General features: G+C 38.1%; 3 protein-coding genes across 3 annotated transcripts; 2 read left to right on the forward strand and 1 right to left on the reverse strand.

The window, feature by feature from the left end:
- Window positions 1-858: 858 nt before the first annotated feature.
- Window positions 859-4395, forward strand: lysmd3 (LysM, putative peptidoglycan-binding, domain containing 3). Its single transcript, XM_084414162.1, has 3 exons — window positions 859-1083; window positions 1947-2221; window positions 3115-4395. Exons 2-3 carry the CDS (start codon window positions 1955-1957, stop codon window positions 3766-3768), a joined length of 921 nt encoding a protein of 306 aa, XP_084270288.1. The 5' UTR covers window positions 859-1083; window positions 1947-1954; the 3' UTR covers window positions 3769-4395.
- A 120-nt stretch (window positions 4396-4515) lies between these two features.
- polr3g (polymerase (RNA) III (DNA directed) polypeptide G) lies at window positions 4516-7151 on the reverse strand. The gene is made up of 8 exons (XM_084414164.1): window positions 7058-7151; window positions 6459-6570; window positions 6175-6304; window positions 5777-5845; window positions 5644-5703; window positions 5506-5564; window positions 5252-5380; window positions 4516-4676 (listed from the first exon to the last, which is right to left on the reverse strand). The coding sequence occupies exons 2-8, from the start codon at window positions 6567-6569 to the stop codon at window positions 4590-4592; spliced, it is 645 nt and encodes a 214-aa protein (XP_084270290.1). The 5' UTR covers window position 6570; window positions 7058-7151; the 3' UTR covers window positions 4516-4589.
- On the forward strand, window positions 7150-9851 carry mblac2 (metallo-beta-lactamase domain containing 2). Its single transcript, XM_084414163.1, has 2 exons — window positions 7150-7788; window positions 8945-9851. The coding sequence occupies exons 1-2, from the start codon at window positions 7347-7349 to the stop codon at window positions 9328-9330; spliced, it is 828 nt and encodes a 275-aa protein (XP_084270289.1). The 5' UTR covers window positions 7150-7346; the 3' UTR covers window positions 9331-9851.
- Window positions 9852-10345: the final 494 nt, after the last annotated feature.

The raw sequence follows: 10345 nt of genomic DNA on the forward strand, positions 1-10345 counted from the left end.
GGAGAACGTTTAAACAATTTAATCATCAAAATAAACAAACACAAAACGAAAGTAAGCGACAGCCCCTCACAGACGACTGCCACACACACATAAACAAAACACAACATAAAATAGTCCAGGCCTGGTGCGCTCTCATCCTTCACTGTCGTTGCTTTCCCCTTTATGCTCCCGAAGCTCCTCCGTGAAAAACACTCAAACTTGAGAGGGTAATTAAGAATGAATGGGGGAAAGTCACATGAGAGGAGGCAATGCCTCCATCGCACGATTGGTTATGGCTGGATATGATTGGTTTGTTGGATAAATCCAACCTCTTGTTTTCGTGCGCATTCTTGCATCGGTTTGAATGAAGACAATGATGTTGTTAATGGGAAGACTAATTAAAAAGTAAGTAAACAACTCAGCCACTTAGCCTAGATATCACCACTTTATATCACATTAAAATCTAACTAGAAATAGCCTGAAAATATGACTGTTTTTTGTTGTTGTTGTTGTGAGAAATCAGCTTAGGGAAATTAAAGGTAGGCCTACATTTTCGTGTCTGTGACCAAAATGTACAAGCGATGAAAAGAAGTTGACCATATTGTTTCAATTGTTACTGCCTTTAGTTATTATTTTGGAATGTAAACATGCGTAAAAACACTCAAGTGATGAAATTTATACTTGGTTTTATTAAAAAGAGCATTAGGCCTAGTTTGTGTAGCCTAAAACACAATATAGAATTGTAATAAGCTCTCTATTTTTATGTAATGTTTATTTAAACAGAACAAAAAAATAAGTGTAACAGGGACATAAACTTACATACATAAATGTGAGAACTTTGCCTCCTCAATTTAAAACAAGACTGCACACATGGAAAATAGATCGATGGATGATAACAACAAAGCCTTCTGAATCTGAACTGTTGATGATGTAATCGGGACATGGAGAGATGTCGATGATGTCAGTGCGTGCTCACGCTGCCTCATCAGTGTTGACGTGGCGTCTCTGTCTCCAGTAATCCAGCAGCAGAAGTAATGAGGCACATAGAGGAAACTGGAGAATGGCCTAATCACTAAAGTCAAGCGGACCATACTCGTTTCTCAGGTAAACCTCAACAAAATGATAAACAGAAGCTTTAATTAGCGCTGTAGTTTTATTATCTGAAATCTTACTAGTTAGTAAATCACCGTTTGTTGATGTCAAGTTTGGTTAGCATCAGTAGCACGAGATTATCGACCCTGTTTACTAATGAGGATTTCAAGATATTACATATTATTAATTTAGTGATACATGCTTACAGGAACTGCTATATTATTCTGTATTCCAAGAGATTATTTTCCAGATGGCGATATTGTAGTTGGTGTTTTGCGTAGCATTTGCTAAAATATGCTAACTGAGCTACTTAGCATCTACGTGTATAACTGCTACTATAAACCATATTAAATGGCTTTATTCGATAAACAACCATTTAGCGTTTATTTCATGTGAATAAACGCTGTTTGGCCAGGTGTCATTGTTTGTTTCTTGAATAAAATTGGTCTTGTCTTGTGAAGTCATGTTTGCATGCTAAAATATGTGTAGCTGCTAGTTAGCTAAGCTAGGTAGGTAGTTACCTGAGCGTGCCAGGCCACGTAAGAAATAGGCTAACTTACAGTTCACAGGAGACCGTTAATATTTATGCACTTTCAAGACAAGGAAAATCCTAAAATAGCTTCTGTCAACATCGGCCAAGGGTGAATTTTTATCTTATCAGCAGTGTTAGCTGTTGTAAGTTACATGGCATAGCATATTTTGTGTGCTTAGTCTACTAGATATCCACCCATATCTAAATGTCCCACACATCAACTATCTGTTTTTTAATCAGCCACAGTAAAAGGAATCCAATGACCTCAGAAGCATCAAACAGAGAGTACATTTTGTGATGCACACCTGTTCAACAACACTCATTAGCCTTTTGTTCTTTTCAGAGTGAAAAATGACTGGAAGGAACCAGCACAATGGTTTCCAGTTTGCAACCACAGTGCAGCCACCCACAGGTGGTTACATGTCCGCTTTTGGGAACAACTCAGAGACTGAATACTCGGAGGAGGATGGAGAGACTTTTGAGCTGCGTTCCAGAGGCAGAGAGAGGCATCGCAGGCACAGCTTATCTACAGACCGCAAGGACGATATTGTATACTTGATAAGGGACATAAAAGAGGGAGATACGCTGATCAGTATTTCTCTGCAATATTTCTGTACTGTAAGTCAGGGTTTCCTTGTTGTGCCCTTACCTTTTTTTCTTTCAGTATGTTTATAGTAAGGTCACCATTATGATCAAAATATAATATGTTTTACTTTAAAGTTGGCATGAACTAAAACTGCATGTTATAGGTCTTATTGTGAACAATTTATCAGTTTAATTAAGTTTTTTTTTTTTTTGTTACCTCAATGTTTAATCAAAATGTCATAACTGGACTCACTTCTCTCTCTTGTTATGTATGCCTGACTTCTCTAATTATTTAGTTCGCTTAAACCCTCCCTCTGCAAGTTTCGCTTTCATTTTCCTACACTTTTGCGTCATTCACATTTTAGAAGCTAATCACCAACCAGTGGATGTCCAGACCCAAATTTTCTTTTCCAATAATCTACACGTGTAAATACGTACGTCACAATCGGAAAAAAAGATCTAATGAGGCTACTTAAGTTTCACCACGACTTTTTATAACCCTGTGGTAATCTCTATTTTAGGGTAATTAAGTGAATTAAATTTTTTATTTTTTTTATTAAGAACTAGATAGACCAAAGTGAAAATGATTATTCTGGAATCAATAAGTTTGTTATTGGTGCAAAAGCATGCTAAACTGAAGTGTAATGTCTCAAAACAAAAACGAGTGTTTTAGTAGCTAGTGTAAAATCTGTTTTAGTCACACCTAATCACGCAAGTAGAATTCTGTATTAACAACACAAAACTCAGCTTCACATTACACCCCATAATAATGAGTTCTTCCTGATCTTATTTGGGACACATCCAGCTCTGTATATTTTTACATTGCTCCATGTATGTTCTGATGTATAAAAACGTAAAGCAGTTTTGCCTCCTAATAGCTACCCAAATATGTTATACTGATTAGTTTTTTTCTTGTTTGTTCTCAGGTTGCAGACATAAAGCGGGCCAACAATCTTCTAACTGAGCAGGACTTCTTTGCGCTGCGGTCCATACGGATCCCTGTGAGAAAGTTCAGCTCATTCACAGAAACTCACACCACCACTCCCCACAAAAGCAGCTCACCCTGCAGCACTCGCAGAATCACAGAAATACAGGTTTCTGGAGCTCCCTTGGACTCTTCATCCTCTTCCTCATCTGTGGACAGCGTGGAGTGCTTCCTGCAGGAGAAGGACAAGGACATTCAACTTCTCGTCAAGTCATCTGCCCCTTCCAGGAACAGCCTGAACGAGGTGGTGTCCTCACTGGAGCAGCCGCTGTTGGGAGACCCCGAGCGCAGACCGGCCCATAAGAAAGACCCGTACTATGGGGCTGACTGGGGAATGAGATGGTGGACCGCAGTGGCCATCATGTTGGTTGTGGGCATTGTTACACCTGTTTTTTACCTGTTGTACTATGAAGTTTTGATGAAAGCAGATGTAAGCCACCACACTACCATAGACTCTATCAGGCCTGGACCAACACAGCCAGCCGTCGCTGAGCCTCTTGGGTTACCACGGGCCAATGCTGCCTCTCACCAAGACTCTCACCTACAGCCTGCTATTGAACAGCAACATTTTGTGAAGCACAAAAAGGAAACGTAAAGGAGCACTTAGATCACCAGGGAATTAATTTGGAGGCATTTATGGATGGTATAAGCGGAACCACATTTTAAAAACGAAGTTGAACTGAAGCGTGAAAGGATCAAGTAATCAAGAAATGATTCCAATCCTGTCAGCATATTTCCTTGATGCATTTTGCACAGTTAAATGCTGGTTTTGTTGTTTGTCTGTCACTCATGAGCCAGTGTATAGCTCTGTACCTCTATTAAGCTCGTTGTTTGCCTTGACGGCAAACGTGATACATTAAGACATTTTCTGCCACTGTCTGGTTGTCAGGGAAATAAACACGTTAATTTATTTTAGGAAGTGTAGAATCCAGATTCAGTATTGCAACTGATGCTAATAAAGTTGCTGGTTTTAATTTTTAAACTTTGCTTGTAAAGAAAAACAAAACTTAAAATGGAACCATAATGGCCTCCTGGTTTTCTTCTAGCAAGAGCACAGGCATGATTTGTAAAATATTCTCGCATGTGCTCAATTCCATTCCAGTAGCAGAGATGTAAACATTTCTATGAAACATGGAGTTCAGTGATTGACTTTTGAACAGTACGTGCCTTCATCCTGTAGACTGTAGATGCAGGTTGAAAATAAAGGAATTATATTTTAGTATCTAAATCTCCTAATTATTTTGAGCACATTTTGCTTAATACCAGTTTAGTAATTTATCTATATAACTTATCTATAATTTGTATACTTATAAAACACTGCTCTTGGAAGACATGAAGTGTTACTAAATTTGTGCTTTTATATGTATTAATACACTTTAGTTCTCTTGCATGATAGAGTGATAGCTTTTTTTATTGCTAGTAAGTGGCTTCATCCATGTTGTCATCACTTCCTCCCCCGTATTCATCACCGTCTTCAAAGTAGTTTGCTATGTAGTCGTTTTCCTGTGAAAAAGTCCGTTCATTGAGTGCTTTTACTACTCAGGAATTTAGTTGAACATTCACTATAGATTATTCAAACGTGAACACTATGTAGTAAAATGCTCTGTGCTGTCAAAACAGCAGCACCAAAATCGTTTTCTCAGTAACTGAAACCATGTTGGATCTATCAAGCAGGTAGCAGGGTCACTTTACTGTTGATGACATGTTTTAGGTTAAATGCATGCAGCCATAAGCTCCATCAACAGCATCTATAGAATGTTGCTCATATTAACAAATAAATAAATTTAGCATAGATTTTTTTTTTTTTCTTTAGAGCTGTTTTATTTTACAAACTGATGGACAAGACATTGAAAAAAAATCCATGCACAAAGAAGTTTTCCATTTATAAAGCAGATAGCTTTGCATGGACTAATTTGGTTGTGATTATATCTCACTCTCATTCTTAAGCAACATATAAGTGTTAAAGTTACTCTGAAGTTTAAATTAATTTGTTTCTGTGGTAATGTACAACATGCTACAGATGCTGACGATTAAGATTTATTTAACGTAGAATATTGTTATTAGTAAGATCTTTTTACCTCTTCAAGCTCTTCATCATCATACTCTCCTTCAATTTCTTCTTCCTCCTCCTCTTCCTCACCCTCTTTCTTCTTTCCCTTCTCCTCATTCTCCTCATCTGATTTGACATCCCCCTTCTTCTCAAGTTCCTGAAAAACAAGCACAAGTGAAACAACAGCTCAATCCAAAATATACTGTATATGTTTGCGGCGAACCGAGATAGAAAACGTGAATGGTGCAGCAGTTTATTGTGATGAATATAGCATGAACTCACATCCAGTTTACTCAGCATTTCCTTCTTGTCCTTACTTGAGATCTTAGTGAATTTCTTATCTGTACATATTCAAGTTGTTTACAGGTCATTCAAAAACTGCAGTTTGTTTAAAGAGGGATTTGCATTTCTTGAAATTACCTATTTTCTTCTGAATTATCTTCTTCTGTGGCTTCAGCTCCTTCGGAAGACTGTTCCAATCTACAAATCAAGCCTATAATTGATCTGAAATCAGCCAATCTAAATTGTAATCGTAATGCGATTCTTGCAATACCTGGTGTCCAATCGCCAGCTTCAATTTTTTTTATTTCTTTTGTGTATTTTTCTTTGTACCTCTCCACATCTGTGAATTATACTGGTGAGCAGAGCACACTGGCAAACACTTTAAAACAGTAGTTACAATTAATTTAACCTCTAAACATTTCTTACTTGAATTAACATGGTTAAAATAAAATAATGTAAATAATAACGTTCAAGGTAAAATATCCCTAATTATTTCACTTAAACATGGTTACATAGATTTAATATCTTAAGGTCAGTGATAGCCTATATTGATATTGCCCCCAGTGCTCATCTACTTTTCCAATATGATTATCTTAGAAATCATAAGACACCTAGTAGGAAGCATTAGGTATTATATGTTACTAAAATTAAATAAAGGCTACCACTCACCTCCCTTTCCTGTGTGGGGTTTTATGTTAAAAGGGAGGTCTTTCATTCGTCCTCTCATCTCTTGTTTCAATGCTCTCATATAGTCTTCATCTTCTCCAGCTTTCAAAGGCCCTGGTTTATATTCAATTTGCTGTAAAAGATGGAATAATGTCATAGGCATGTCTCTAAAACAACTACAAAAAAGCTTTCTGGATAATGTTCTAATCCTACTGAAGCACATTTTAAAGTTCAGTGGAAAACAATATTAATTTAAGAACAAAACAAAAAGGATCAGAATAACTCACAGGGAAGAGTGGAGTCGGCCCTCTTTGGGTTTCAGGCATGGACCCTCTGGTGAGGCCCAGAGCCTCAACGTTGAAGGTGAATGCTGCTATTCCTCTGCCCTTTCCTGCCATTCTGGTCAGTCAAATATTGCAAAAAAAAAGTTTGGATGAACGAAACAATTTAATAATTGACAAAATAATAATAATTTTAACGTCGTTTTTTTTGGGCATAATTCCCGCTGTAGTTTTAAATAGATTGCGTCGCGATAGGTCACGTGACTCGTGAGAACCAATGGTGTTCGACGTTAATCTAACAAGCTCCATTTTTAATTGAACGACGTCGGAAGAAGATTATATTTTATAAACTTTAAAAAATCAGTCTGTTTATTACACAAAGCTATCATATGACTTCAGAAAAGTTGGAATATTATCGTACGGGACTTTTTTGTGCTTGTGGAGCATATAAATGAGGATCCACTTTAATTGTTTGGACAGGTGCTTCCCTTTATGCAAGAAAGAAAACAGCATGTGGGTGAGTAAATGATGACAACATGCACTATTTCCAAAACTGCACCACTGACTGGTGCGGGCGGTCGCATTGCAGGAGGGCAATTGCTTACCTTGTTCAGCATTTAGACGAATATAAATGAGTATCATTCTGAAGGCAATTAAAGGGCACTTGCTTTATATTATTAATATGCATTATTTGGGTGGTGGCTATTTCCGCATTGACCAATAGTATTCCGACTCTCTAGCGCGTCATATCTTTACGCTTGATGACGTGCTGCTCTTGCGGAACAGGGTGTCAGCGTCTTTTCTGCGGCTGAAGCAGCTTTAAAACCAAAATTATAGGTTAACAACCATACATTTATTCTCATATGCAATAATAACCCCTTGAATGTATTGGAGATGTCGGTGACTGACTGGTACGCGCATAAGTCGCTGGAAAATGGCGTGTTTTGGATCCAGGAGCGTTTTTATGAATCGGGGAACAGGGCGAATATCTGGCTAATACGCGGGTCCCATCAGGACGTCGTCATAGATACCGGACTGGGTTTACGGAGTCTGCCTGAATACATCTATAGTAAAGGGCTGCTAGGGGACGATTCGAAGCGCAAGAACCCGCTGTTAGCCATCGGCACGCATGTTCATTTTGATCATTCGGGCGGGCTGCATCAGTTTCAACAGGTGGGCGTGCACAAGGCGGAGGTGGATGCTCTGGCTAACGGTGACAACTTTGAGACCGTGACATGGTTATCTGACCGAGAGATCGTGGAGGATCCAGCGCCTGGATGGCGAGCAAGACAATATAGAGTGACGGCTGTTACGCCAACCCATATATTACAAGAAGGTGGGGTGTTATACTGTTGTGCTAAATTGCCTGTCTGTCTGTCTGTCTGTCTGTCTCTCTCACTGCATTATTTAGCTAATTTTGGTTCATGCCTAATCTAACTTACTCCAAAAACAGTAGTAAAATGTACTGCATTGCATGACTTCATTCTGGGCAACCTTGCTTAATATCTTTGAAGAGCTAGAGAAAGATCGAAACAAATCAGATCATGTTAGACTCACCAGAGACATGTCAGTGGTTAGTGAAAACCAAGCCTCTAATGTGGCTTTATAATTTCCCTGATGGTGGAGATACACCATTATAGTGGACCATTGGCAGAAACCCAGCAGAATCAGAGTAAAGCTCTGAGTAAAACGCACATGATTGATATGACCTCCTCCCCCATTATTCTCTGTGAATGGACTATGCAATGAATTGCACTGCATATTAATATGTTTTTCAGTGAACAAATTATTCTTTCACCTCACAGTGTATCTTCAGATATTGAGGTGACAGACTTTAAGCTAGAGTCCGGATTCCCATGCTCCTGGAAAAACCTTTAAAAGGTGTGATTTTCAGGCCTCTGAAAATCATGGAAAATGTCTATAGTCAGTAGGCTATTGTGCGCATGTATTTATTCATTTAATAGGCCTAATGATTTTTATAGTCAGCTGGAAATATTTAATCAGTTAGAATCAGGCTCTTTGTGAGTGCATAATTACTGAAAACATAATTATCCAGTAATTGACTGTAAAAGTCATGAAAAGTCAGTACAGAAAGGGTGTGTGAATCCTGAATTATTTATGATAAACAGACCATGTGCCTTAAACCCTTTTTGTTAATGTTTGTAGATGTTTAGAAGCATACCTTATTCAGATATGTCACTGTGTGTTAGTATATCCAAATAGACAGATATTTGCTCTAAAACTTGTGTAAGGGTATTATTAAAACCCTTTAACTAAAATGTATTGTGCTTGGACCAGGATATCTCAGCTGTAGCAATACTAAACTAAAGCTTAGCTATTTATTCATAACGTATGTTACAAATCCCTCTCTTTTTCATAACTTGTCCATCAGTCGATACAGCTTCTGCTGTGTCAGTGCTGCAATGCAGTGACAATATCCAGTTCCCACATTCCACATTTCCTTCCTTTTTTCCTCCTCCTTGTGTTCCCAGGCGACGTTATCAACCTTGGGGACCGGCAACTTTCTGTTCTTCACATGCCGGGCCATTCCAGAGGAAGCATTTGTCTCCATGACAAGGAGAACAAGATGCTGTTCAGTGGAGACGTGGTCTATGATGGTTCCATGATTGATTGGCTTCCCTACAGCAGGATCAGCGACTACATCCGTAGCTGCGAAAGGCTGGTAGAGATGGTCGATAAAGATGAGATTGACCTGGTTATGCCTGGCCATTTTAACACTTTCGGGAGCAAACGGCTGCACCGGTTAGCCTCCAACTACATGGCTAGTGCCGGCGCCTGCCACAGAGCCTCCACCTGCGTGGTGAAGTCTATCGCCAGCCTGGCACTTCGAGCCTCCAATTCAAGAAGTGCCTGCTAATAGTTATGATTCAGACTACTATGCAACAACATATGTCATTGCAGACCTCAATATAGAGCATAGTGAAAAAACACTGAGTAATACAGTGTGCTAATGATACACAGTTTGATAATAGTATTTGTGTTGATCATGGTTCAAAATAATGATATGCTGCAAAATATCCATCAAAGCATCAAATAGAGCAGTAGACATTGCCATATTTTTAAAGGTGCTGTGTGTAATTTTCACCATTAAAATAGTTTCTTCTATATCCCAGCTTAATATGTAAAGACATCTATAAGACTACAAAAAAAAAAAAAACACTAAAAGTGATAATCACTGTGGATACTTTTTTAGCTGCCCAATTCATAGTTTTCAGTCATGTGACTGGCGTGGAGACATAGAGGGCAAACCGTCCATAGAACTGCATTACAGTCCTGTCAGTTTTCCATCTCAAAAAGAAAGAAAAAAAACAACAACATGTGAACAAGGTGCAGGTTTTGGGAACTTGTGATCAATATAATGTACCTGCTTCAGCCACTAAAAATCACTAAAAACTAGGGCTGGGAGAAAAAATCGATTCACTTAGCTATCGCGATTATTTTATTTTATTTTTAATGATTCTAAAATCAATTTTTTTATTCCAGAATTTATATTAAAGTTCAAATATGAACACTGATGTCTACGATAGCGATCAAAATCTTGAAAGAAACTTGGTGCTTAAAATAACGCATTTATCGATTAGCCTACATTATTGTGACAAGTGACTGTTAAAAAATGTATCTGTTATTAAATCTTTTATTCAAGAGAATGTAGTAAGGTATTATGCTTCTGAAATAAAAGTCAGACCGATGTGATGATTTGTTTTTGTAAATATGACTCATCATATAGGCTACATCATGTACAGTCTGTGTAAGTGTATGATTTAACTTTTCCCGATGGTCTAGTGTTAAAATAATTGCAATATATTGCAATATCGAATCGCAATTCTTAAAAAAAATCGCAATACATATCGTATCGGCACCCAAGTATCGTG

The sequence above is a fragment of the Rutilus rutilus genome (genome assembly GCF_951802725.1).
Source record: "Rutilus rutilus genome assembly, chromosome: 7".
NCBI lineage: Eukaryota > Metazoa > Chordata > Actinopteri > Cypriniformes > Leuciscidae > Rutilus > Rutilus rutilus.

Bases quoted from the DNA above. Each gene is read 5' to 3' on its own strand.
- mblac2 (XM_084414163.1), top strand. From the start codon at position 7,347: ATGTCGGTGACTGACTGGTACGCGCATAAGTCGCTGGAAAATGGCGTG. The intron at 7,789-8,944 runs GTGGGGTGTTAT...TTGTGTTCCCAG, and splicing joins AACCCATATATTACAAGAAG to GCGACGTTATCAACCTTGGG.
- lysmd3 (XM_084414162.1), top strand. From the start codon at position 1,955: ATGACTGGAAGGAACCAGCACAATGGTTTCCAGTTTGCAACCACAGTG. The intron at 2,222-3,114 runs GTAAGTCAGGGT...GTTTGTTCTCAG, and splicing joins CTCTGCAATATTTCTGTACT to GTTGCAGACATAAAGCGGGC.
- polr3g (XM_084414164.1), bottom strand. From the start codon at position 6,569: ATGGCAGGAAAGGGCAGAGGAATAGCAGCATTCACCTTCAACGTTGAG. The intron at 5,846-6,174 runs GTGAGTGGTAGC...TATAATTCACAG, and splicing joins ACCCCACACAGGAAAGGGAG to ATGTGGAGAGGTACAAAGAA. The intron at 5,565-5,643 runs GTAATTTCAAGA...GAATATGTACAG, and splicing joins GATAATTCAGAAGAAAATAG to ATAAGAAATTCACTAAGATC.